Source organism: Xenopus laevis, chromosome 1S (assembly GCF_017654675.1).
Source record: "Xenopus laevis strain J_2021 chromosome 1S, Xenopus_laevis_v10.1, whole genome shotgun sequence".
NCBI classification, from domain to species: domain Eukaryota; kingdom Metazoa; phylum Chordata; class Amphibia; order Anura; family Pipidae; genus Xenopus; species Xenopus laevis.
In genome coordinates this window covers 184,529,807-184,546,286 of record NC_054372.1, presented here as the reverse complement: position 1 = coordinate 184,546,286, position 16,480 = coordinate 184,529,807, and the positions used below count along the sequence as shown (strand labels likewise).

The window sequence follows — 16,480 nt, the reverse complement described above, 5'->3', positions numbered from 1 at the left end:
GTATACCACGTTTTCTGATTTGCTGGTAAATGAACCTTTTATCTGCTGTTCCGGTTGACGGTGCAGTATTTGTACCCGTCCTACTTCGTGTATGTGTGCACAGGTTTTTTTTGCAGGTAGGGAGATGTGCCATTTTCAGCAGGGCCTTGTACAGAGCTACGTACAATCATTTCTTTTAGATTGGGGGCTGTCTGTATGCTAGGAGTGGAGGTTCTGGAAATATATTGTGCAGCCTTTTGTCATTAAGGATTATTGGCTGCAGTTCCATTATGATTATGCGTTGGGACTCCAGATAGGGTTGCCACCTGGCCAGTATTTTACCTGCCCGGCCGGTAAACATGATGGCTGATCCCAATGTTATTAATAAGGAAAAAAGATAAATATATACGAAGGCCAGTATTTTTTTCCAGAAAAGGTGGCAACCCTAACTCCAGATGGGGGTTATAAGTAACAACAAGGGGGACACGGTTATTGTTTTCTGTCTGTTTGTATTTAAGAAGGTTTTCTCTGGGTATGGTCTCTTTATTTGCCTGTCTGTCATTCCGGGCCTATATCCTTGTTGGATGAAGTTCCTCCTGAGCTCAGCCATGTATCCCCATCTGCCCTGGTGACTCAGACTTTTAAAACAATGGAAGACACGGCAGCTGATTAACAGACCTGTCTTTGCTGCTGGGGAACTAAGGGGCACATTTACTAAGGGAATTCGAAGTGAATTTTCGAATTTAAAAACTTTCCAATTTCAAAGTAATTTTTGGGAACTTCGACCATCAAATTAGACTTTGATTCGAATTGAAAATACTTTGAATATTCGACCATTCGAAAATCAAAGTACTATCTCTTTAAAAAACGTAGACTTCGACACTTCGCCACCTTAAACCTGCCGAATTGCTATGTTAGCCTAGGGGGGCCTCCTAGAACCTATAGCCAACATTTGGGGGCAGATTTACATAGGGTCGAATGTCGAGAGTTAATTAACCCTCGATATTCGACTGCCGAAGTTAAATCCTTCACTTCGAATATATATCGAAGTCGAAGGATTTACCGCAATTCGTTCGATCAAACGATTAAATCCTTCGAATCGTTCGATTCAGAGGATTTTAATCCATCGATCGAATGATTTTTCTTCGACGAAAAAAAGCTGGGACCTTCCCCATAGGCTAACATTGAGGTTCGGTAGGTTTTAGATGGCGAAGTAGGGGGTCGAAGTTTTTTTTTAAAGAGACAGTATTTCGATTATCGAATGGCCGAATAGTCGAAAGATTTTTAGTTCGAATCGTTCGATTCCAAGTCGTAGTTGAAGGTCGAAGTAGTCAATTCGATGGTCGAAGTAGCCAAAAAAATCAATTGAAATTCGAACTTTTTTTTATTCTATTCCTTCACTCGAACTTACTAAATGTGCCCCTTGGCCACGTTTTTTCGATTGATCGATTAAATTGTTCGAAACGTTCTTTTTAATTCGATCGAAAACAGCTAAATTTAAACAAAAAAAAACTTTGACTATCAAATTTTTCAATTCGATGGTCGAATTTCAAAGTTTTAGCACTTCGAAATTCGACCCTTAGTAAATGTGCCCCTAAGACTTTTGCAATATTGTTTAAAAAGTAACAAGCAGAAGTTAAGCAAATGCTGCTTTCAGTGGTAATTATGTCTACAAATAACATTAAAAGCACTGAAAATTTTTAATACACATATATTGGAAAGTTTTCTCTTTTATTAGGCAAATTTTAAGTTTGGGATTCACTTGAACTTTAACATGGGGCATTTGGAGATGGATTCAGTGCATGACCACTGTGCAGACTATATTGAAGGTTCCAGTAGATGATTAAAGCCACATTCAGCTTCATTTGCACTGCTTAATATTGTGCACAACATAATCAGCAGGAGGTTAAGGACTGAGACCAAATGGTAGGGAGCTAATGAGAGGGTTCAGGGAGAAGAAGGTGGAGGAATGACAACAAACAGGATGCAGAGTTCACTCAAGGGACTCGGCTGATTGGAGGGAAATAAGACCCTTGAGATGCTGAATTGCAGCCGTTCTTCTACACCGTATAACAGTTTCCAGCAGAGAGTTCTTCCCACAGATCTTCCAGCTCCTCCAGCAAACATGAGGGTAAGGATAGAGTATAAGGGGGCACCTCTGATATTTCACTTGGGAAGAGGTTTGTGCTGTTTAATGTCCATCGGCATTCAATGAAGATAATCCATACGGAATTCTTGTTTCATGTGTTTATATTACAACAGTTTTTTCATGCAGTAACAGTACATTCTTAATCAGTATTATTTGGGGTGTACAACCTGCAACCCCCTTGCTGGTTTACATTCAAAAACATTTTCTGGTTAAAGTAATTCTGGGGGTGTTTTTTTTTTATACCATTAGAGCATGGAAGAATGTGTTTCATATTTAATGCTGAAAGATTATCTCCACCCCAAAAGTTTGCATTTTTGCATTGTATATTCACGTGTGGCTGTTTATATTCTCCGCACTGCTGGTTCTGGCCTCGGAAATGTAATATAAGGCAGCTGTATAACAGACATGGAGAAGAACTGATATTATTTCAAGAATCAAAACCAGAGACAGATACCGCTTTCACTTGCAATTACATTTACAAATAACGGTACAATCACCGAATATCTTTAATTATGATAAAGTTGTGCAGAACTACATATTTTTTATGGGAAAAGGTGGGGCTCCCCTTTAATTCTGAGTTCATGTCTCCTGAAATTGTTTTATAATTATCCCATTATGAATTATCTGGCAGAAAATGTTTGGCTTCCAAACTATAATAATTCCCTTCATGTATTTAATTTCATATGTCATATCAGATTTCTCCCTTCTCTGTTCTAAGCTCATGTTTTCAGTGTACTTTTTTTTTACATGTATTTAAATGTACTGAAGTTATTTTTATATTGGCTTTTAGGATGTTTACTTCCAGCTTTGTAACAGTAGAGGCAGCAAACCCATGGGGGTATAAAAAGGGCAAGTGGGGGGTCCTGGTTTAATTCATGGGTGCAAAAAGATTATCTTTCTTAAAGGAATGTTGCTTTTTGTCCCAGTAAAGGTGACTTCTGGTGCAGTTTACTGGCTTCAATAATATTGGTCTTTGAGTTTAGTTCTAAAGATGCCGGAGCCCTAAGGAGTACAAAATCGCACCCAATATAACGATCCACTAAACATGTATTGCAGAGCACACGCTTGTAAGGCAGCCCTATACTTAGGCTAGAAGCTCTCCTGCATCTTGCATCCAATATTAATCCCTAATTTGGTGGTGTGTAAGATGGAGGTGCCCAAGGGGATGCCCAGGTGATGCCTCACTTGCCCATATGAACACAAAACTGTTGAAGGCACGCAGCACTGTATTTATAGAGTTGCACTTTCTGCACGAACTGCAGTGTAAAAAACATGGCACTTTTTATATGAGGTCAGCAGTCTCTGAGTTTTACCTCTCTAATATCTTTACCTTTCCTTTCTAAGGGTCAGCCCACACAGGGCATTTTGGGGAGACATTGCAGACACATTGCTCAGGGTTTAGTTACAAAGCTAAAATTTAGGATGGTGTTAGGGTAAGTCCACACTTGGCGTTTTGAGGAGATTTGGTCGCCTGGCGACGAATCATCTCGTCTTTGCGGCGACCAATCTCCCCAAACGCCTTCCCTCACTTTGTACCGGCTAAAAACCCTGACACCATCCTAATTTTCAGCTTTGTAACTAAACCCTGAGCAATGTGTCTTATTGTGAAACATTCCATCTGGATGAAAGGTTACATTGAGATCTCACCACTGCTGTCATTGAACCATCTCCAACTGACACTGACCAGGCTAAGATGCTCTTATCTTCTTTTAAACTCTCTGAGATAAGGCAGCTTGGCATCTTACCTTGGTTATCTGTTTTTTGACATAACTAGGTATTTTTATGGAACAAAATGTAAATAACGGAATGTGGAGCATGTGAGCTTAATTAAAAGGAAGATAGAAGCTTCGTTCATCAACCAAGTTATTTAAGTTGAGTTAATGAAAAACTTGAAAATGTAACCTCAGGACCCAATATCCTGAATTCTTTATGCTGAAATTGCTGTGTTTCTGGCCCTAGAGTGTCCCACTCCCATTAAGCACCTACAGTTTCTATACTTTGTGGAAGCAAACTGACTTCTAGTCACCAATGAACTGGTGAATTCTGCATCAGTTACAATCAATATGACGTCAGTATTGCTTTAGGAATATTTGCTGCACTTAACACTTTTTAAATGGGTTGAGCCATATTTTCCAATAGAGTCAACAGAGCAACAGCAGAGACTCTTGAAACTTTACATCAGGCACTGTTGAACAAAGCGTCTCCAATAAATACATGGCCCCTATTGTAATCATAAAGGAGAACTCTACAACATAATTTTAATTAAAAAGTACTTTAAACAAAGTAAAGCCTAAAAGAAAATATATCTAGAAAGGATGTATTTTATAAGGGGTGGTTCATCTTTAGGATAACTTGCAGTATGTTATAGAATGGCCAGTTTTAAGCAACTTTTCAATTTTGTTAGTTTTTTAATTATTTGTCATTTCCTGCTTTCAAATAGGGGTCACTGACCCCATCTAAAAAAACAAACGCCCTCTAAGACTACTAAATTATTGTTATTGCTACTTTTTATTACTCCTCTTTATATTTAGACCCTCCCCTATTCATATTCCAGTCTCTCATTCAAATCAAGGCATGGTTGGTAGGGGAATTTAGTCCATAGCAACCAGATGGCTGAAATTGCAAGCTTGAGAGCTGCTGAATAAAAAGCTAAATAACTAGAAAAAAACACAAATAATAAAAAATTAAAACCTATTGCAAATTGTCTCAGAATATCACTCTCTACATCAGGGATCCCCAACATTTTGAACCCGTGAGCAACATTCAGAAGTAAAAGGAGTTGGGGAGCAACACTAAGATGAAAAATGTTCTTGGGGTGCCAAATAAGGGCTGTGATTGGCCATTTGGTAGCCCCTATGTGGATTGTCAACCTACATTGAGGCTCTGTTTGGCAGTACATCTGTTTTTTGCAACCAAAAGCAAATTTGGGGCGATTCGCTTCGCGAAAAAATTCGTGAATTTCCCACAAAATTCTCAAAACATTTGCAAACTGGTGTCGGCGTCTCGTTTTTGACCCGGCTTCCATTTTCTGGCGAAAATGCGCCAGCATCCAAAAATACAGACGTCGGCGTCCATTTTTTTTACGCCTACGAATTTTCGCGGCGGTTTCACACATTTATTCGCCGGCAGCTAATCAAGGGATTTCACCGCAAATTCACGCCTGCAGAATAAATTCGCCAAGCACTAGTCTCCAAACCAGGAATTCAAAAATAAGCACCTGCTTTGAGACCACTGGGAGAACATGTTGCTCACGATTTACTGGTTGGGGACCCCTGCTCTACATCATACTAAAAGATAGGTCAAAGGTGAACAACCCCTTTAAGTTACTTTACCAACTCAGACATCCAACAGCCTTATAAAAGTAATGACGCAAGCTTTCAAAGTTGTCTGCAGCAGAATTCCATCTTGGATCTTGTTACAACATCTTTTGAGAGTCAGTGGCACTGTACATGCTCAGTGGGTTCTGGGCTGCTGTTGAGAAGCTAAGATTAGGGGTTGTCGTAAAGTGAGTGCTGTGACTCTGCAGATAAGAATATGGGGAGCTACTGGAGGCATCTTCACTGGCAAAGATCTTCACTGTGTAATAGCTCCTTGTCCGTGGCCAAAGTTGGTGTATTTTTAATATGTGCTAAAACATACTGTACATATAAGGAATTTGATTTTATTGTAGGTGGAGGTGGTTGTAGCACTTCTCCTGCTGGAAACATTTCCTGTGTTCGCCAGGTAAGATATTAATTAAGGACAAGTTTTGCTTTGTAAGAAAAATTCTTCATATTTATTGTACACCTACAAATGTATTTAGCAAGCCCTTAGCCAGTGCCTCTGTATGTAATAAAGCATCCTGCTGATAGTATTGTCGCACCAGAAAAACACTCTGAAGCAGGTTTAAAATCAAAATGTAATAATTGTCTAAAAAAAAAATAGTATATTTTTCCCCTTTCACCTTTATTGCCCTTAATATTGGCCATGTACTTATAGTGGTGATGTTATGGGCAATCTGCATCAATTTTGCTATTTTGCAGGCTTTATTAGCCTGCACCTTTGATTGAGGATAATATTTTTGCCCAACAGGTGCCCTTTAACTCCCCTGAACAATTCCTCCTGTCTGTTAGAGCTGAGAAGCTCCTCCTACAGAAGTAAGCCCTGCCCTGTACATTATCTAATCGTTTTAAAAAAAGAACAGGACGTGGGAAATACAGTGAATTGGCCAAAAAACTGCTAGTACCAGTGGTAACAGCCAGTAAGGACCAGTCAGGTCCGGACTGAGAATTAAAATAGGCCCTGGCATTTTAGATACGCAGAGGCCCAATCAGCCCACATAGAGGCCAAAAACAGCCCCCCACCAGCCCACTAAATACTGACTTTCTATGGGACCTTATAGCAGCCCCTCTGGCATTTGCCAGAACCCATAGATTGCCAGTCCGGGCCTGGGACCAGTAACATCAAAAAAAGGAAGGTTTAAAGGGAATGACTATATAATGTAGTGTTGCCCTGCACTGGTAAAACCGGTGCTTTTGCTTCAGAAACACTACTATAGTTTATAGTGATGAGCAAAATTTTTTGCTGATTTAACAGCAAAATGGAACCCGTAGACTCCAATGGGTGAAAAAATTGTCGCTTAACAAAAAAACTTTTTGATACCTATAGACTTCAATGCATTTTGCCAAATTTTCGCCATTTTGTGAATATTTGGCGAATCGAAATGTGTAAGATTCATCCATCACTAATAGTTTATATAAATAAGCTGCTGTGTAGCCATGGGCAGCCAAAGCCGAAAAAGGATACACAGCAGATAACAGATATGTTTTGATGAATCCCATTGCATACAACAGTGTATTAGTACTTATCTGTTATCTACTGTGTATCCTGTGCTTGAATGGCTGCCTCCATGGCTACACAGCAGCTTGTTTATATAAACTATAGTAGTACTTATCTGTTATCTACTGTGTATCCTGTGCTTGAATGGCTGCCCCCATGACTACACAACAGCTTGTTTATATAAACTATAGTAGTACTTATCTGTTATCTACTGTGTATCCTGTGCTTAAATGGCTGCCCCCATGGCTACACAGCAGCTTGTTTATATAAACTATAGTAGTAATTATCTGTTATCTACTGTGTATCCTGTGCTTGAATGGCTGCCCCCATGGCTACACAGCAGCTTCTTTATATAAACTATATTGGTACTTACCTGTTATCTACTGTGTATCCTGTGCTTGAATGGCTGCCCCCATGGCTACACAGCAGCTTGTTTATATTAACTATAGTAGTACTTATCTGTTATCTACTGTGTATCCTGTGCTTGAATGGCTGCCCCATGGTTACACAGCAGCTGGTTTATATAAACTATATTGGTACTTACCTGTTATCTACTGTGTATCCTGTGCTTGAATGGCTGCCTCCATGGCTACACAGCAGCTTGTTTATATAAACTATAGTAGTACTTATCTGTTATCTACTGTGTATCCTGTGCTTGAATGGCTGCCCCCATGACTACACAACAGCTTGTTTATATAAACTATAGTAGTACTTATCTGTTATCTACTGTGTATCCTGTGCTTAAATGGCTGCCCCCATGGCTACACAGCAGCTTGTTTATATAAACTATAGTAGTAATTATCTGTTATCTACTGTGTATCCTGTGCTTGAATGGCTGCCCCCATGGCTACACAGCAGCTTCTTTATATAAACTATATTGGTACTTACCTGTTATCTACTGTGTATCCTGTGCTTGAATGGCTGCCCCCATGGCTACACAGCAGCTTGTTTATATAAACTATAGTAGTACTTATCTGTTATCTACTGTGTATCCTGTGCTTGAATGGCTGCCCCATGGTTACACAGCAGCTTGTTTATATAAACTATAGTAGTACTTATCTGTTATCTACTGTGTATCCTGTGCTTAAATGGCTGTCCCCATGGCTACACAGCAGCGTTTTTATAAAAATTATAGTAGTACTTATCTGTTATCTACTGTGTATCCTGTGCTTAAATGGCTGCCCCCATGGCTACACAGCAGCTTGTTTATATAAACTATAGTAGTACTTATCTGTTATCTACTGTGTATCCTGTGCTTGAATGGCTGCCCCCATGGCTACACAGCAGCTTGTTTATACAAACTATAGTAGTACTTATCTGTTATCTACTGTGTATCCTGTGCTTGAATGGCTGCCCCCATGGCTACACAGCAGCTTGTTTATATAAACTATAGTAGTACTTATCTGTTATCTACTGTGTATCCTGTGCTTGAATGACTGCCCCCATGGTTACACAGCAGCTTGTTTATATAAACTATAGTAGTACTTATCTGTTATCTACTGTGTATCCTGTGCTTGAATGGCTGCCCCCATGGCTACACAGCAGCTTGTTTATATAAACTATAGTAGTACGTATCTGTTATCTACTGTATATCCGGTGCTTGAATGGCTGTCCCCATGGCTACACAGCAGATTGTTTATATAAACTATAGTAGTACTTATCTGTTATCTACTGTGTATCCTGTGCTTGAATGGCTGCCCCCATGGCTACACAGCAGCTTGTTTAACTCACACAGTAGGAGGCAGGTTTTGCCATTTCATAGGCGACAGAAAAATGCAATGGAGAATTTGCTTTGTCTTTGAAAACAATCTTATTACAAGATTTTATTCCAGGAAATGTGATATCTGAGTATTTCTTTTTATAGTGTGGCCCCCATACATTGCAAATGGAGTCAGTTTGGTGCTTGGTCAGACTGTGATGGCTGTTCGAAAACTCAGGTAAGATCTCATTGAGTTAATGAAGTGGGATCCAGCCTCTGGGTGTCAGGGGACGCTGGCAATTGTAGTACAGTTATGGGATCCATTATCTGGAAACCCCAATTACTGGAAGACCGTCTCCTATAGACTCCATTTTAATCAAATAATTCACATCTTAAAAAATGATTTCCTTTTACGCTGTTATAATGAAACTGTACCATGTACTTTATCCTGGCTAAGGTATAAGTAAAGGGGTGGTTCACCTTTAATGTAACTTTTAGTATGATATAGAATGGCCAATTCAAAGCCACATTTCAAATGGTCTTCATTATTTATTTTTTTTATAATTTTATAGTTATTTTCCTTTTTCTTCTGCCTCTATGAAGCTTTCAAATGGGAGTCGCTGACCCCGTGTAAAAAACAAATGCTCTGTAAGGCTACAAATGTATTGTAATTGCTACTTTTTATTCCTCATCTTTCTATTCAGGCCTCTCCTATTCATATTCCAGTCTCTTATTCAAATCAGTGCATGGTCGCTAGGGTAAGTTGGACCCTAGTGACCAGATTGCTGAAACTACAAATTGGAGAGCTGCTGAATAAAAAGCTAAATAACTCAAAAACCTTAAATAATAAAAAATAAAAAACAATTGCAAATTGTCTCAGAAAATCACTCTCTACAGCATACTAAAAGCTAACTCAAAGGTGAACAACCCCAGTAATATTATGAAGAAAAAAAATACATTGTCAGATGTTTTATTATTTCAGGTCTAAATTATTCCTTGTGTTTTTTAAAATGTATTTTTAAATGTAATCTTGAACTTTTATTGCAGAGAGTGATATGGTAAAACGATCTGCAGTTGGTCCATTTTCTAGTTTATTCATCAGAAAGTAGGTTCATACTGAAACCAGATTAATTTGCTATTACAGGTATAGGATCCCTTATCCGGAAACCCGATATCCAGAAAGCTCTGAATTACGGAAAGGCTGTCTCCGATAGACTCCATTTCATCCAAATAATCTAAATTTTTAAAAATGATTTCCTTTTTCTCTGTAATATTAAAACAGTACATTGTACTTGATCCCAACTAAGATATACAGTAATTAATCCTTATTGGAAGCAACACCAGCCTGTTGGGTTTATTTAATGTTTAAATTAATTTCTAGTAGACTTAAGGCATGAAGACCCAAATTACAGAAAATGCCATTATCCAGAAAACCCCAGGTCCCGAGCATACCTGTATTAATTTCTTTAATGTCTTTCTAATCAGACCCTCTCCTCTTCTTCAAAACCTTACGTTTAATTTCTGTTCTGATGCTTGCAGACACGCAGACGGACCATAGAAGTTTATGGCCAATTTGGAGGCCTGGAATGCTATGGAAGTGCTTATGAGACACAGTCATGTGTTCCTACTAGAGGATGCCCAATAGAAGACGGCTGTGGCGACCGATTCAGGTGCTCTTCAGGTGAATAAAGTGTGTAGATCAGAGGTTTTTGGTCTTTAATGCCATTTAATGCCATTAAAGGGATCTTGTAGATCACTCTTGGCTAACTTAATTTTCCTTACTAAATCCATGAACATACACACAATTTAGAATACACATGGTGATGGGAAAAATAAGGCTATAAGTGCAATTATAGAATCCGTTATACAGAAACACGTTATCCAAAAAGCTCCAAATTACTGAAAGTCTGTCTCCCATAGGGGAGCCATCGCAACACTTCGCCAGGCGAAAATTTCTCAGACAACACTAATTTACCAAAATGCAAAGTTGCGTCCAGGGCACCAGACACTGGCAAATTTTCACTGGCATTACTTCGGCAATCAAAGCAAAGATGCGCTAGTGTCGGCTAATTTGCATACGACGGGAAATGATAAAGTTGAATGGACGTATATGTTGCAGCAAATACATTACACAAGTCCAGGGAACCTTTATAAAGACAATAGAGTTGTTATAATGCCCTACACATGAGTCCGCTGTATAGTTTATGTTCCATAGGGGGGAAGCCGGTTACAAAAAAAAAATTAAGGACTTTTGCAGACTATCACTCTAAAAAAAAGGAAAAGTCGCCAGCGATTTTTGAACTTTGATTCACTCAGAATTTGATGTAAGTAACAGAAGACAGAGGAAGATCTATGCACTCCAATGCACTTCTCCTGGTCTTAGCTGGCAAAGGCGAGTCTGGCGAAAGAGGTAACGTTCAGTAAAATCCGCATCTTAGTGAATTTGTGGAGTTACGTCCATTCGCCAGAGCAAAAATGCAATAGAGTGTGAATGACCGCTAGCGCCTGTCTCTTTCGCTAGCGAAGTTACGTCTGCGCCCGTTAGTAAATCGACGAAGTGCCTGAATGATGTCATGCTGGCGAATTTTCACCAGCGTTAGTCACTTCGCCCTTTAGCAAATATTCCCCATAGACTCCATTTTATCCAAATAATCCAAATTTTTAAAAATGATTTCCTTTTTCTCTGTAATAATAAAACAGTACCTTGTACTTAATCCCAACTAAGAAATATAATTAATCCTTATTGGAGGCATAACCAGCCTATTGGGTTTATTTAATGTGGCGTAGAGGACAATTCGCTATCGAAAGAGTACATCACTAGAGAAGTTTTGCACCGTTAGCAAGGTGCATTTTCGCTCAGGCGAACGATCGTTACAGTAAAGTACAAATTTTCCATTACATTACCCCTTTCATCAGAGTTATACCTGGCGAACTGATAAGATGAAACTACATCCTCCTCAATCTTATGTCAGTGACATCATATCCTGTATGCAGAAAAGTTATAAAAAAAAACCCCTAAATCCTGCCATTTTTTCATATTTTAAAGTGGGATTGTGTTTAAAAGTTGGAACTGTTAAATATTTTTGTTTAAATATTTTTTTTAACCATTTGAGGGGCATGCCACATTTGTTTTAGGGTGGGCTCATGTCTAGGACATTAGAGGATCTCTTTTGTCTTTATTTTGCTTCCTTGGACATTTTTAATAATAAGTGGCCACTTCAAGCATTTGCACCAACATCTCTAATAACGACATATATATGTACCCGCCCTATTCAAATTGACCTAAGCGTAAGTGTATTAACGAAGTTTCGATAGCCAGAAATGAATGTTAGCATTTATTAGAGTATGCTCTGCGAATTAACGTCTTATGAAATGGCGCAAAGTGTGTCGAAGCCTTCCGAGGCGAAAATTCGCCCTTTAGTAAATTTTCCTCTTTGTATGAAGATCCAAATCACTTCTTTATGGCTTCAGCGCTATTTAAGTTGTACTATATTGGTTAAGATCTCTGTTTTTTGAAGCAACATTTGGTCTGCCTCCCTTGGTCTGCCTCCCAAGTTCAAAAAAAGCTATAATAACCATTAAATCCTACTTTCAAGTACAGCAACATCTGGTTTACTCTAATCTCACCCTGATTGACATTTTCAGCCTGAGCCCTTCTAGCCATTATTCTCAAAAGTTTGGGAAACAATGGTCTACATAGTCATAAAAACATACATCAGATACATTAAAGGGGACCCGTCACCCAAAAAAATTATTCAAAATCCTATTTTATCACATTAGTCAAGCAAAATGAACTTTAATTACACTATATAAATTATTTGAATCTTGTTTCCTTCAGTCTGGGAATTCATAATTATAACAAGCAGGCAGGAGCCATTTTGTGGACACTGTTATTAAGACAAGCCTTGCATCATCTCAGAATCTTGTTTGTGCACCAGAATGGGGGACCTGATATCCATCCCCATGCCCTGGCTACAAAATTAAATGGTAAAGAGAACTGGGGGAATGTAGGGAGAGCAGTGACATCTAAGAAGTGCTGAATGGAAAGTGAAAGTAATTGTCTGCCACTCCTGTATGCATAGAGGCGTGGCAGACAATATTTGATTGACAGCTGAGATTTTTAAATGAGCTTACAACAGCTATGAATGCTTTAATAAAAAATAGAAATTGGATTTCATGTTTAATTTGAAAAGGACTTTTATTATACAGCTTTGTGTGTCTGGGTGACAGGTCCACTTTAAGATATAGGTTGGCAGTAGAGTGGATAGAGGGGGACTGGCCAGGCTAGATTTCTAAAGTCAGCTTTGGAAGATCAGCTGGCAGTTTAACATAAACATAAACCACTTTATCCCAATCATATTATCTCTGTAGAAGTTTCCAGCCTTTGGCTACAATGGACACAGACAGGAAGTCTTGTGTTAAATGCAGGAAGTCTTGTGTGAAAACAGCAGCTTGATCTGCAGGTTGGACATTCCTATAAACCAGGGGTCCCCAACTTTTTTTTGTCTGTGAGCCACATTCAAATGTAAAAAGAGTTGGAGAGCAACACAAGTCCCTGGGGATGCCAAATAAAGGCTGTTATCGGCTATTTGGCAAGCCCTAGGGGTTAGTGAGCAGCATGTTGCTCACGAGTCACTGGTTGGGGATCACTGCTATAAACCATTCGATTTCAAATTATAATACACTTTGTTATATTTCTTAATAATATGTCAATACTTCCTACCGTGAATTTCCAGTTTTTGTTGAATTATGCCCCCCCAGCATTCTCACTACGGCCGAGTCTGAGTATGACATTCTAAAACAGCTGGAGAAAAGTTGGAAACCACTTAGTAACTTTTTCCTCTGTGTATTTTTAGGCCAATGCATCAGCACTTCCCTTGTGTGCAATGGGGACCATGACTGTGAAGAGGACAGCCTGGATGAGCATCAGTGTAAGGTTCTGCACAAAGTCTGTGACATGGACAAATATCCTCCTAACACAGAACTCACTGGATTAGGGTACGTAACAGCAACTCCTTTGTTCCAGTTATACCCAGGGCCATTTTGCCTCTCCCCTCCCTTTATAAAAAAGACTTAAAATTTGGGATGAACGGAATCCACTATTTTTGATTCGGCCGAACCCCGAATCCTTCGCAAAAGATTTGGCTACATACTGAACGAATCCTAATTTGTATATGCAAATTAGGGGTGGGAAGGGGAAAACATTTTTTACTTTACCTTGTTTTGTGGCAAAAAGTCATGCGATTTCCCTCCCGCCCCTAATTTAAATATGCAAATTCGGATTTGGTGCGGCCTAGCAGAAGGATTCGGCCAAATCCAAATCCTGCTGAAAAAGGCTGAATCCTGGCCGAATCCTGAACCGAATCCTGGATTTGGTGCATCCCTACTTAAAATCTGGTTCTTGTGCTGGGTTAATGAATAGAACTTGCCTGAGTGGCAAGTATATGTATTGGCTGTGTGGCACCCACATGTTAGTCCCATTGCCATCAGTATGGTAGGGTGCCCACAATATCTTTTCTTAACCTCTGTGCTGTTGTGTTCTTTACACTGTATATGACATTTTCCATTCCATGATTGTTTAAGGGATCCTGTCATCACATGACTGGAGGCAGCTGGGAAACTGACAATATGTCTAGCCCCATGTCAGATTTCAAAATTGAATATAAAAAAATCTGTTTGCTCTTTTGAGAAATGGATTTCAGTGCAGAATTCTGCTGGAGCAGCACTAGTAACTGATTCATTTTGAAAAAATTTTTTTCCCATGACAGTATCCCTTTAAGTTTTTGACATTTAACTACAAATTTGTTTTCCAGTTATAATGCCATCACTAGGAAGTTTACCAGAAGTGTAATTCATACAAGAAGCTTTGGCGGCAAGTGCCGAAAGGTATTTGGTGGGGACGCTAGAGACTACTATAGACTCAGCGAGAATGTCCTGGCATACACTTTTAAGGTACAGTATGAGAAATAGCCTGGAGCCCTCCAATCGATTCTGAAGAATGTTATACTCTCTATACACAGTGGGTGCTTTTAAATGTTAGAAAATGTGTAAAAATACACCCTTAACATCAGCGGGGCCTCATGGAGGGGAGAGACACAGAATTTGCATTTCAGCTTACAAAGCGTTTACAATCATTTTTTCCATTTTTTTCTATAGGTATCGGTTAAGAATGATTTCAGTTATGACTTTTATAGCAGCAGCTGGTCTTATGTGAAGGAAACGGAATCAAGAACAACATCAAACCATGGATATTATCACTATCACAAAGATACACAATCCAACACCAAGGAAAAGGTAAGACTTTCTCAGAGATTACAGAAGAAATGTACATTACAGGCAAGCACACCAGCAATACATATCTGCCCCATTCTATATGCCGCTTTGTTCTTGCAGTTATTAAAAAGGGATAGTGTCATGGGAAAACATACTGCTGCGGTAGACTTCTGCACTGAAATCCATTTTTCAACTGATTTTTTTAGATTTAATTTTGAAATCTGACATGGGGCTACACGTATTGCCAGTTTCCCAGGTGCCCCCAGTTATGTGACTTGTGCTCTGATAAACTTCAATCACTCTTTACTGCTGTACTGCTAGTTGGAGTGATATCACCCCCCCCCTCCCAGCAGCCTAACAACAGAACAATGGGAAGGTAACCAGATAACAGCTCCCTAACACACTAAAACAGTTCTTTGGTAGATATAAGAACAGCACTCAATAGTAAAATCCAGGTCCCACTGAGACATTGAGTAGGAGAAACAACAGCCTGCCAGAAAGCAGTTCCATCCTAAAGTGCTGGCTCTTTCTGAAAGCACATGGCGAGGCAAAATGACCTGAGATGCACCTACACACCAATATTACAACTAAAAAAAATACTCTTATTGGGTTAGGAATTAAATTTTACATGGTAGAGTGAGTGAATTATTTGCAGTTTAAACAGTGTAGTTTAGAAATAAAAATGACACCACAAAAATCACGACAGAATCCTAAGTGAGCATATTGCTCTTTTTTATGCCCAGACAGTTGCATTTCACACTGTGCAGGGGAGCTGCCATATTGCTTTCTTCTGCTGAGGCCTCTCTACAAGTGAAACGGCAAAAACATATGCATGTAGGTTAAACAGATGTGCTAATAGGCAAATATACCGGGTCCAATAAACTGCTCTGTAACATTTTACTGCCTGGAAGGCAAGGGGAATACTTATGTAGTCCTAATTGTAGGGTCTCTCTCTATATATATACTGTATATTGGGTATACTGGCATGATATTTTACCAGTCGGCATCATACACTCATATCAGATTTGACCCATTTAGTTGATTTTGGGTTGAATGAAATAAACTTTTTTTAAAGGCCTAAAGATTGCAAGCCTGTAACTGTTGCAGTAGGTTTCCTGCATGATAACTAAAAATATATATTAACCTCAGTTATTCAACTAAGGCAGTACTGTCCAACTTATTATATGTCATGGGCTGATTATGTCTCAGACACCTTATATTCAAGTACAAGACTGGGGACCAAAACCATTTGGAGAGCCACAGTCCAAATTTGTACAGCCATAATCTAGGGTATTTAAAGGGGTAGTTCACCTTCCAGTTATTTTTTTGTATATTATACATATCCTTCTCTTATATTTTTTAATGATTTCCCTTGCTAAAATGCTATCTGGTTGTTTGAGGTTACTGACTCCGGCAGCCTCTTTAAAGCTACAGTTTTACTGTAATTCAAACTTTTTATTACCTACATTTCTTCCCTTGTTCATCTATTATTCTGTATTTGAAACCCCTGCTTGGTTACTAGTGTAAATTGGACCCTAGCAACCAGAAAGCTGCTGAAGTTC

The 16,480-nt window shown here is 39.0% G+C and overlaps 1 protein-coding gene across 1 annotated transcript in view; it reads left to right on the top strand.

The window, feature by feature from the left end:
* Positions 1–1,992: 1,992 nt before the first annotated feature.
* c7.S (complement C7 S homeolog) overlaps positions 1,993–16,480 on the top strand; it is a 33,111-nt gene continuing 18,623 nt past the window's right edge. The window contains 7 exon segments of the mRNA NM_001091647.1: positions 1,993–2,110; positions 5,799–5,851; positions 8,811–8,883; positions 10,185–10,326; positions 13,502–13,643; positions 14,459–14,597; positions 14,802–14,939. Of these exon segments, the coding sequence (NP_001085116.1) occupies positions 2,105–2,110; positions 5,799–5,851; positions 8,811–8,883; positions 10,185–10,326; positions 13,502–13,643; positions 14,459–14,597; positions 14,802–14,939 (693 nt within the window). The 5' untranslated portion in view covers positions 1,993–2,104.